Below are 12,056 nucleotides of genomic sequence, written 5' to 3' on the forward strand. Positions count from 1 at the left end.
GCACACTCACAGTCATCCCAGCATTGACCTGTTGGGCTCCGGTGATCCTTCTTCCTCAGCCTTCCAAGTAGCCGGAACTACAGGTGTGCACTACCATGCTCAGCTAATTTTTGATTTATTGTAGAGACGAGGTCTTGCCAAGTTGCCCAGGCTGGTCTTGAACCCACGGGCTCAGGCAATCCACTTGCCTCGGCCTCCCAAAGTGCTGGGATCACAGGCTGAGCCACCGAGTCTGGCTATTTTTTTTAATAGAAATGATTAAAATTTAAATCAGTGGACTTTAAGTAAAGCAGATCACCCTGCATAACATGGGCAGGCCTCATCCAATCAGTCGAAGGCCTTAAGAGCAAAGACTGGGATTTCCCAAAGTTGAAGAGATTCTCCTCAAGACAGCAACCTAGAAACCCTGCCTGCGTATCCAGCCTGCCGCCCTGTGGAATTCACACTGCAGATGGCAACATTGACTCCTTCCTGAGTTCCCGGCCTGCCAGCTTGCCCTACAGATTGCAGAACTGCCAGCCTCCACCATCCTTACGATAAATCCGCACCCCCTTTTCTCCCTACATGGACAATTGTTTCCAGGTCTCTAGAGAACCCGACTAATACGAGTGGGGATCACAGCATGAGGGGCACTTCCTTTTCCTTAGATATGGCACAAAGCCAGTGTCACCTGTCCCCAGTCGTCCTACCCACAACCTCTCCCTCACCCAGCGACACCTCCTCCTGGACCATTTCCAGTTCTCTTCACCTCTTTCTAGAGCCCTTCTCTCCCTCTAGGAAACCCATTTCTTGGTATCTTCTTGCCAGCCCTGATCTCAAAAACAAACCTTGTAAGAGATCATGAAGCCATTGAGAAGCACGCTGTACAATATAAAATTTATTATAAAACTTCAGCAAATATAAATATCCAGGCACCCATTCCAAATGGAGCCACACCACAGGATGACGCAGCTTTGGGATGACGGGAGGACGCTGGGGACCCCGGGCAGCCTCCCACTCCGACCCGGCTGGCCTTCCTTCTGAGCTGGCCTTACAGAAATGGCCAAACTTACGGACAAAATGTTAGAAACCTCACAACACGCGAAAACAAAACACAGAGCCCTAAGGTTATGATCATGGGGCAGATGTCTGTTTTAGTAGGACCACAGTTCTCTTTAGGACAGCAGGGTTTTGACGTAACCTGTATTTCTGATCTGTTACTTGGAAACAGAAAAGCGTTAGGAAGTGGGTATAAAAAGGGACACTGACTTGCAAATAACTGAGAAAGATAAAACGTAGACGACCAAGTCTCTCCTCCAGCACGTGAGTCTGAGGGAGACGGGAGCACCTTAGGAGGGATGCCAAGTCCTTTTTCCATATGCAGAATCCCAAATCAGAATGCAGTGCCTTGGCAGGCAGGTGGCCCTTGAGGTGACAACAGCTCTTGTGGCACCATCAAGTCCCTGGGAAGAGTCATTCTGCAACAGTTGGGAAGGAGGAGAACCCTGGGGCAGTGCCCCGGAGTGCCCGCCACCTGACCTCCACTCAGAAAGTCAGTCTCCCAGTGACCAGAGGAGGCTTTCAGTAGAGAGGGGATGCAGGCTTACCTGGTGGCAGATATTTTGCATGTCTTCCTTATTGCATGGACTTTCTTTTTATAAAGCACCCGACATCTAGGACTTAGCGGGTTCGACTCTGCTTGTCTCGTTGATTTGATTCAGCTGCAGTACAAGCTGGGGAAGGGTTGCTTCCCCTGTCCCACAGAGCTAACTCTGTCTGACCTGCTGCAGTTTGGCCTGCCCGGGCTCTCCAGGAGAGCCTGCATGCACGGGGACATGTGCACACATCCTCGGGGGCAAAAAGCCCAACTCAGTTTTCTTTCATCTTCCTTGGACGCATCACACGTGGACCACGCGGCTCCCTTGTGGGGAGCTTCGCTGCCACGTAGGCCCGTTGTCCACTGTGGGAAGTGGCCCTGGCTCACAGGTTGGACTGGAAGCAAGTCCTGCAGCACTGCTTGCCGTAGAAGTTGTGGCTGCACATTCCGTGCTGGGGCACCAGGTAGCACCAGTGGAAGTAGTCCTTGCAGAAGGCCTCTGCAAACGAGCAAACCCACATCTGTCAGCGCCCTCGAGCATGGCGACTGACCCCACCAGCTAATGACTCGGTTGACCAGTGAGAAGCAGATGTGTCAGGCTCTGATGCTGCTGATCGAGGGGCAACCCTTCGGGTCTAACAAGGGTCATGAAACTCGTTCTTTCCACGAGACTTTTTGGGAGGTCCCTGTGAAATGTCCTTCCTGTGCTGAAACCCACCCACTTTCCCACCCAAGGCAGTGGAGTCTCTGTTGACTAAATGTCAATGTCTAATTCTCTCATCGAGCCAAACCACTCTCCTTCTTGAGCTACGTTATCTCGCAGAAAAACCTCGACAGGTGGCCATCCGCCTCTGCCATGCAGGAGCAATTTGTACACGCACAGGGATGGCATTTAGAGAACTCCCAACGGAGGAGGAGATTTTTGTTTAACACATGGGGAAAGGCTGCTTTTGTTAAGATGACCTCCTTTAGATAAGTGGATAGGAAAGAAAGCATGCTTTCCCAGAGCTAGATTATGTCACCACTGTCTATGCCATTCCAGGGCAGTGTGAGAGGCAGCGGTGATCACTTTGTGGGATGTTTCCTTGTAAAACTTGAGGAGAAGGTGAAAAGACGGAAGAGCAGACACAAGACTCAAGCTGTAGGCCCTCTGATGGCCTGCTCTGGAGCTTGCCACTCGTCCCGTGCCCAGGTCGAGCCGAGGACTCCTGCACTCACCTCTCTTCTCTGCGACGGGGCAGAAGTGAGTGTTGCAGGCCAGGGAGGCCGTGGGCTTCTGGTGTGAGAGGCAGCCCGATGCTGGCCGGCCCCCGGCCAGGCACTGTACCAACCTGGTCTGGACGCCGCCTCCACAGCTGGCCGAGCACTGCAAGAGGCGCACACACACACATCAGAATGCTGCCGGGCTCTCCGGCATATGGGCAGCCTTGGCATGGTTGCCTTTTCAAGAGCATGACTGCTGTAGGCAAGCAAAGGAGAGAAGAGCATCTCTCGTGGGGAGGAAGGTCTCATAAAGCGGGTGGCACTCTTCTGGGCTACCAGGCCAGTGAATGCACCCCCTGCTCACCTTTCCAGGAGCCAGCATCAGGCGTGTCCTGAGCTAGCCCCTAAACAAAAGTGCATTCTAAGCCAATGGACATTCTAAATCAACAGGCATTCTAAACCAATGGGCATTCTAAGCCAACGGGGCATCTTAAGTCAATGGACATTCTAAGCCAATGGGCATTCTATACCATCTGTACAGTCTAAATCAAAGGAGTAATGTTGCTGCTATGAACTTCTGATGGGAGATAGCCTTGGGAAGTGATAAGTCTTGCTCAGGCTGGGATTTGGACCACTGGAGTCTGGTCCTATAGCCTCAATGGAATGACCCTGGGATCATTTTGGAGTTAGAGTACATTTTTCTTGAAGTATACTGAATAAAAAAAATTTGATATTTGTGGATTGGCATATTATCTCCTCAAATTGCAGGCAGTGCTGAAAAACAAAATGAGTAATCCTTCCCCCCACAAAAAACAATAAAAGCCTTCCAATTTTGGCATCTATCTAAGGCATTTCAGAGCACACGGTTACTGATGTCACCACCCAGGACCTATGGCAAAAGTACTTAGCTGTGCTGGGTTCTTCCTTAACTCCTGTCACCAGGGTCACCCCTTGTAACTGCTGGCTGTGGCAACCCCTTCATTTTCTCCTGCATTTTCCCTTGCAAGCATCCCTCTTACACCTGGATCCTTCAAGGTGGTCTCTCTCTACAATTGTGGGTGGCTAGCCAGATTCTGGATTAATCCTGGATATGGACAAAGGGAGACGTGCCTGGAGGTCTAGAGTGTTGTTGAATGAATCATTGGTGGTTTGATGAACACAAGGACACTGGTACATATCTGGGAATATCAAGTGTTTCTCCAAGCCTGGCATGTAGGAAGGGAGTGGACGCTCATTAGCTGGCTAGATGCACACGCCACAAAATACAGTGAGACCCATCTGAGATGAGCTATGGTGAAGACATGAGGGATAAGTCACTAGGGAGATGGAGGAACTGGCCCCACAGTGAGAGGTCCATCTGAAAATGAAAGTTACCCTCAGTCTAGACTGAATTATGTAAACGGTGCTCAGACAATTCTAGGGGCTTAAAAATGTGAAGAATGTAAGCAATGAAGGAAGCACCTGCAGGAAGACAGGGTCAGTCAACACAGGGAAATTCTGGTGCATGGTGGGTAAACCCAATGGTGGCTTTGAAATTGAAGGATAAGGCTGTGAGAAATTTGGGGCACACATGATTGTCATTGCAGATCCAGGCTTACGAGACAGCATGTGGAAAGCCCTTCCAGCGGGTCAAAGCTGCAGGTCGGGCTGGTTTCTGCACCCACATCCACTTGCAGTGAACAACCAGGTACCAAGCTTCTCCTGGCTTCTTCCCAGGACCTGCTACAACCACAGCTTTGCTGAGTAACTTAGCTTTCTGGGGACAGAGACATGGTGGCGAAGCACGTTAAACAGATTCATCTGCTTCTTGAGAGACAAGGTGGGAGCCCTGTGGGTCCTGAGACTCCCAGGCTGTGGGAGTTGTTCATCCTTCTGGAATTTTCCTCTTTGGATGAGGGATATCTGGGCCCCCTGGCAGGTATCTGGGACATATCTGGGAGGTATGTGTATCTCTTTTGCTTCAAACCTGATTTTAGCAGCAGTCGTTAATAATTCTGTTTTAATATGTGACTGTGGCAACCAGAAAAAATAACGGTGTAGGGAGATCACGCCTGGTTCCTGAACTATGAGGGCCACACGCAATGGAGCCAGATGTCTCCCACAGCATGTTACATCTTCCTGAACATTCCACAGAACCACAGTTCTGGTCTGTGTTCCCTGCGGTCTGTGTGCCAGACATGGGTCGCATGCAGCATGTATGCTGAAAACTTTGGGGCCGTGGCTTGCCGTGCGGGATGACAGTTCATAGGATCTCACTGGTCACACCCCTTGCTGTCCACAACATCCCCTGGCCCCTTAAGTTGAATTTCTTTCATAAGCAGTAGCCGGGAAAGAATTCCATCCTTGTTAAGGATGTCATGCCTCATTTAGAAATCAAGAGGTCTCACCATTGTTTTTTTTATTATCTAAACAGCTCCAAAATAATTGCTATGTGGTGTGATTCATTTTTGTCATGGATTCACTTATTTGAAAGACTTTGTCTCTTTTTGAGTGTGGGTCGCATTCTGTCACCCAGGTTGGAGTGCAGTCACAAGTCCATGGCTCACTGTAGCCTTGACCACCTGGGTTCAGGTGATCCTCCTGCCTCAGCCTCCCAAGTAGCTGGGACTATAGGTGCACACCACTATGGCTGGCTAATTTTCTTTTTTTGGTAGAGACAAGGTCTTGTTATGTTGCCCAGATTGATCTTGAACTGGGCTCAAGCAGTCCTTCCACTTCAGCGTCCCAGAGTGCTGGGATTATAGGTGTGAGCCTTTGTGCCCAGCCCATTTGACATATATTAATCACTCACCTCTCCCATGAACACAGCAACTTGGCCCCTGACCTCAGCGTAGATTCAGAACCTCAGTACTCAAAGTGTGGTCCTTGACCCAGCAGTGTGGGCTCAGCAGGAGCTAGCTGGCAATTTTAAATCTCAGCCTCCCTGCATCCCTGGATTAACTGTTTGGAATCTGCAATACCCCCAGGAGATCCCTATGCACAGCTAGTGTGAAAAGCACTGTCTTGAGAGTTTTTACAGTCCCATGGGAAAAAAAATTGGCCAAAAAAAAGCCTCCACATTTCAAAACTTGCATTTGTGTATGCAAACTGAAAAAAACCCTAAGATTTCAGCTGTACATTTTGAAAATATTTTGAACTGATAAAGATGGTGATATGCCAAGAGATGGAAAAGAAGAAACCTGAAACCATTTATTCACTTTTCATTCCAGGAAGGAAAAAAAGTGCAAGTTGTTTCTCCAAGTCACAAATATGGTGGCTTAAAACGTAGCGCGGCCGTTTAGAAGTCACACTCCAGGTTTTCCCATGGGGCTGAGATCTCCAAACAGAATGACCCTAAGAATAACCTAGAGCCCTTGATGTTCACACAGACTCTGGGGGTGGCGACCGAGGGAGGAGGAAGGTATGAGGAATGCCCAGGAGGCAGTGTCTGACAAGTGTGATGGGCAAGTCTTATGGCATGGCACCTTTGGGAAAGACACCACTCAGTGGAGAGAGAGTCTGGAACTTGTATCTGGAATCAGCAAGCATGGCTTCTTCCTCCAGCTTCATGGGTTCCGACCTGGGCACCCTACTGATGACGTAGACGGCAGAGACCACCACGAGCCCCGTGATGGTGACCTACACACTGTTGGAGTCAGGTGTCCAGAACCCTGGCTGTTGGCTCCATCCTCAAATTAACAGCTCTCCAATTGGTACGCACGTTAGAATCACCCGGAAGACACATTCAGATGGACTGAGGGACCCCACCAGAGAGCTCAGGCTATAACAGGTCTGAGTGGAACCTGGGAACCTGTATTTCTAACCCAGATGCTGCCGAGAGGAATCACACTGGGAGAACCCCCTCCCTAGGTTTTCGGGATGACACTGAAATATATTCTTTTGCCCTTTCTTTTACTTTTCATTTTAACTTTTCAGAACTGACTTCAGTCACATCTTACTCACACAAATGGTGCACAGAGCCAAAGCGAGGCATGACGGTACACGGGAAACCAGGCATCTTGTGAGGGGACTCCTGCCCTGGCACAGTCTTTGTAGATAGAGTTGGTCCTCTGTCCGGATGGATTGCTCCCCACTCCACCCTGTCGCTGCCTTGGAGAGGACCCCGTGACCCCCACTCTGCACAAGCCAACCCCTTGCTTGTGTCCTCTTGTACACACTGTCAAAGTCTCCTCCAGGTGTGAAAACTCCTAGGGGCAGGTACGGCCTGTCTGATGAGTGAGTAAGCCCTTGGCAGGTATTCTGTCTTTTGCTGAGTGAATGACAGGTCGATTCACAGCTCCTGTGGGAACAGGGAGGAGAACAGAACGCAGGAGCATCCTTGGGTTCCCACAAGCTGCCCATGGGCTGGACATCACGGCTACTGGGATCTCCCAGCGCCTTAGAAGACCTCACACTGTGCCTCCCTTGCTGTCGACTCAGTGTTGCTGGCTCTAACCAGGGCCTGAAGCCATGCCCAGGGGAGCCCAGGGGATTGTGCCAAGACTCTGTCCAAGTCGGGAAGTTGGATGTGGAAAAGCAGCAATGCAGTATCCACGGCAACAGTCCCCGCGAGGTCCAGCAATCAGGGCCCTTTGGCCGTTCTAGGATTAAAGGACGTCCGAGGACGGCAGCGCCCCCTCCCATACCGGGGAGACCCCCTTGCAGACTTCGTGTTCTGAGAGCCTCTACAGATAGCATTAGCTCCAGCTTCCTCCAGCGAGTCTAGTTTGGGCATTGACTTAGCACATGTTTTCCAGAAAATTGACGTGCTGGGGAACCCCTCTCTTCTGATATCCTTCTGGGTATCCCTGTTTGGGGAGCGAACTACATGCTTTGAGAGAGTCAGCAGCTCAGGTACGAGAGGCCCTACACAAACACTATGGAGGAGAGACGGGTCATTATTCTCAGCTGTTAGTAAACTCATACACACACACACACACACACACACACCCCAAACACACACACACACACAAAGAGATGTATCTTCAAACAGTAACATTTGCTTTTTTGTTGTTGTTGTTGTTTGTTTGTGGACATTCTCCAAGAGCAGTAACATGCATGAGCCCATTAGTGGAGAGAACAAAACCTAAGAAAAAAATTCTAGGCCCAGCCAAGTCCACACATCTTAATTTCTATCACAATACTCACCACCCATAGATCTTCTAGAGTCATACCTGGACATTTACTTGAGAGTTCTGGAAATTAACGTTACGTGAAGTCTCTGACTCCCCAAAAGTGTTGGGTTCCAAGTGTTCACTTGTAGGTTAGGCATCTGTAACTTTGAATATTTTGTATCCACAAATCAGTGTGTCATTTGGAATTCAGGTTAGTTCACAAAGGGCTTATTAACTATAATGTAAATGCAATACCTTATTTTGCATTTTAAAATATCTTTCTAAAAGTGATTTCAAGATACAACTAATTATACAAATCAGAAAACACTTAATTGAATAACGATTATTAAACTATATCTTGAATTAAGGGAGTGCATACTTTTTAAAAAAAATTAGAGTGAATCCTCTTTCTCACACCACTAGTCTTTGTGGACACATGCTGGAGGACTCCAGGCCGCCAGTGTCTCTGTTGTGACTGACTGGCCTCCCCCCATCATGCCCTGAGGGACCATCACGGCCGCGGGACTTTCTGCAGGGTAGAGTTCATTTCTCAAACTCAGAGGACCACCAATACACACATAAGCGGTCATTCCTGGGAGCTGAAGGTTTCACACATCTTCCTACTGTGCCATCTCCACCAAGAGGCCCCACTGAGTTCCCTGTCATTTGTCAGATTCCTGTTGGACTTGGTGGATTCTGTCTCTCTGAGTCTTCTGCCCCTCGAGTTTTCCCACTTTCCCAGGTCCGTTCAGTTCAGGATGGGCCTACACAGGCCTTGATGGCCTTATCCCTGACAACCTCTGCTGTCACATAGACGGGGTTGTTAAGTTTGGTTCATTCAACTAGTCACAAATACAAACTCCCTCGAACTCAGGAGGTGCAACTGGTTACCTGGCCATCAATAGCAGCAGGCTGGCTCTTGTTTTTCTGTGCAACCACTTAGAAGTTTGAAAGATGATGATAGTAGATTTGGCCTGAAACTATCCGAGGTGGGTGACTGAATGAAAAGGAAGCAGGGCAGCACTCTCGGGTGGGCTGCAGAGCTCCCATTCAGTCCTCGTCTGTTGAAGTTGCTATGCGTTTTGTGTGTGTGTGTGTGTGTGTGTGTGTGTGTGTGTGTGTGTGTGTGCATGTGAACTGGGTGCAGCTTGCAGGCTTAATTGCCAGGGTGGAAATTGGACTAAGTGTTCTGTGACACAGCTCCTTGCCTCTCAGAGCGTGGGTTTCCAAATCAATCTCTGCCTGATCCTGGTGAAGAACCTCTAGAAAGAGCCCAGCACTGACAAACCACCTGACTCTGTGCTGTGAAGTCAGCGGGTCTGACAGGTGATCGTACTTAAGCCGTTCCCAGTCCAAGTTATCGTGAGAACCACCTGACACGAAGCCCAGATGACTCCAGGGGTTTAAGTCGATCCTCACTGCTGCACACCATGAAACGTGCAGATAAGCAAAGCACTTAAATCAATGGGAATCTTGTGGCCCAGATAATAGAAACGGTGACCTTCAGACAGCTACGAGAATAAACCTATCTGGTGGCAAAGTTCAGCTAGGCCCTGGACATTCATTACAGCCTGACAATTTCCCACAGCGTGAAGGCAGAGGCTTGGGTGTGAGGGCTCACAGCAGACACAGCCCCCTGAGTTATGACCACCCACCCCCAAAAGCTACAGTCCCAGAACGTAATACATGAATCACAGTGGATAAAAACTTCAGGCAGCTTCTGATAAAAATGACTTATTAGACAGACTGCTTGAATATTTCAGACTGGGAAAAGCTATGAAAGTATTTTAGGCTTTAGGTCTGGGTTTAAATCAAATAATGAAAAGCCTTGTTTTTCACTTTCTAAATTTGCCTGAAGTCGCTGCCCTTTGCAAGGTAGGGTGACCACTGGCTCGGCAGCCTGGGGACAGGGGTTTGGTTCTGTGATCTCCAGTGTCCTATGTCGCTGCCCCACACCTCTCGGGAACAGAGAAAGCAAAGCGTATGCCCAAGAAATCTTGACTCCGTTTCTGAGCTAACCGGCCACTTCTTGCTGGTCACAAATACAAACTCCCTCGAACTCTGGAGGTGCAACTGGTGACCTGACCATCAGTGGCAACAGGCCGGCTCTTGTTCTTCTGTGCACTGCTTAGAATTTTGAAAGATGATGACAGTACATTTGGCCTGAAACTATCTGAGAAGGGCGAAAGACTGTGTGATCAGTAGAAATGAAGAGAGGCCACCTGGGGAAAAGGTGTAGCTGCTGATACTTCTCACCAATCATCAGGGACATGCAAATCAGAACCACAATGAGTTGCCATCTCACAGCAGTCAGGAGGGCTTTTATTAAAAAGTAAAAAACTCCCCAAAACCAAAAACCCAAAAAGCAAGAAAACAGGTGTTGGCGAGGACATGGAAAAAAGGGAATACTCATACACTGTTGGTTGGAATATGAACTCGTTCATTCTCTGTGGAAAGCAGGTTGGAGATCTCCCCAGGAACTAAAAACAGATGTACCATTCGACCCAGCAACCCCACTTCTGGAAATACACCCAAAGGAGTACAAATAACTCCACCAAAAAGACACCTGTGCCCAACAAATTCATCACAGCAGAATCCACGAGAGAAAAAACATGGAGCCAACCTAGGTACCCATCAGCAGTGGACTGGATAAAGAAAATGCAGTACATATGCACCACAAAAAGAACAAGATTACATCCTTTGCAGCACACTGTGGCTGCAGCTAGAGACCATCATCCTGAGCGAATATCAGACACTCTTCCTAACAAGCAGGGTTAAACACTGAGCACACATGGGCACAAGGATGGGAACAACAGATCCCAGGGCATTCCTAAAGGGGAGAGGGAGGGATAGGGTATGAGCTGGAAACTACTCACTGGATACCATGCCCACCACCTGGGTGACAGGCTCATTAAGAGCCCAAGCATCACCCTCACGCAATATACTCGTGTAGCCAACCCCATATGCATACGGTTTGAATCTAAAAAGAAAAATAGAGATTAAAAAAAAAAAATCCTTGCAAAAACAGAGTTCAAAGTCCCCTGCTCTAACTATTTAAATTACATTATTTCTGATTTAAATATCTTTTGGGAAGGAGATTGCGTATTTCTAAATGAAAAAAGTTGTCTCTGGTTTGAGGGCAGCAGGAACTAGCATGGAACCCAGGAAGAGAAAGGTCTCCCTTGTGTGTGGGTTTCTGTCTGCAGAGCTTGGAGATGGGGGCCAAGAGTTATGTGGTGTCACTTGAGGGACAGCAGTGGCCAGGCTGGGATATCATGGTTCTAAAAGAAGCTTATGAATGCATACAGCCCTGCCTCACACACACACTCCCAGAGTTCCTGCAGAATGAAGCAGTGGCCTCACTGGAGGAAGTTTTGAACTGGCTTTCTTTGAGCAATATGAAAAAACGGTTCCAGGATGGATTAAATTGGTTCTGGCCAATACTTCTGCTTGTTTCTTTGGGCTTAGCAAAAAGAGTAATACTGTGTGATTTCTGTCTGCCAAACTTCTGCGGCTCATTTTGGTTCTCCACTCAGGGTGGGCTTGAAGTTGGCGAATTGCTGATTCCTGAGTGTCGGTGGTGGTGGAAGTGCTTGTGAGGGGCTGGGTGCGGTGCCGGATCACCTGGTTCTCGGGAAACCACGGGAGCTGAGAGTGGAATAACTCGCAAGCCTGTCCCTTCTCTGTTGTCCCGGCCACAGGAGGCTGTGAGGTACAGGGCCTCGGGGTCTCCATGCAGAGTCTCCTGTATCTCCCTGAGAGAGAAGACCAAGTGCCGACAGGAAGCACGAGTACTTGGTAAGACCTAGCCCCTGCTGTCCACGTGCCATGATCCTCACGGCTCTGAGAGAGGGCTACGTGGCCAGCAAGTGAAATAAGACGCTTGTCTTCTGATGGCTTGCCCTCTGGTGGGGTCAGGAGGAGGCACAGTGGGACAAGGACACAAGTAACACCTGTTAGTTCCTGAGGACTGTAACAGTTGCCACAAATGAGGGGCTTAAGACACCAAAATGTATTCACAGTTTGGGAGGCCACAAATATGAAATCACAGTACAGCCAGTGGTGGTCATTCCTTCTGGAGGCTCAGAGGGAGACTCGTCCATGCCTTGTCCGGAGTCTGGTGTTGCATCAACCCTGAGTGTTCTCTGGCTTGTCTGTGCATCACTTCAAGCTCTGCCTGTCAG

General features: G+C 49.0%; 1 protein-coding gene across 1 annotated transcript in view; it reads right to left on the reverse strand.

The window, feature by feature from the left end:
- Window positions 1-862: 862 nt before the first annotated feature.
- ADAMTS16 (ADAM metallopeptidase with thrombospondin type 1 motif 16) overlaps window positions 863-12,056 on the reverse strand; it is a 156,343-nt gene continuing 145,149 nt past the window's right edge. The window contains exons 20-21 of the mRNA XM_008052739.1: window positions 2,795-2,942; window positions 863-2,075 (exon numbers count right to left, since the gene is read on the reverse strand). Of these exons, the coding sequence (XP_008050930.1) occupies window positions 1,960-2,075; window positions 2,795-2,942 (264 nt within the window). The 3' untranslated portion in view covers window positions 863-1,959. The remainder of the gene's footprint in view (window positions 2,076-2,794; window positions 2,943-12,056) is intronic.

This window comes from Carlito syrichta, unplaced genomic scaffold (genome assembly GCF_000164805.1).
Source record: "Carlito syrichta isolate Samal-C Ts95f unplaced genomic scaffold, Tarsius_syrichta-2.0.1 Scaffold287411, whole genome shotgun sequence".
In the NCBI taxonomy this organism is placed as follows: Eukaryota; Metazoa; Chordata; class Mammalia; order Primates; family Tarsiidae; genus Carlito; species Carlito syrichta.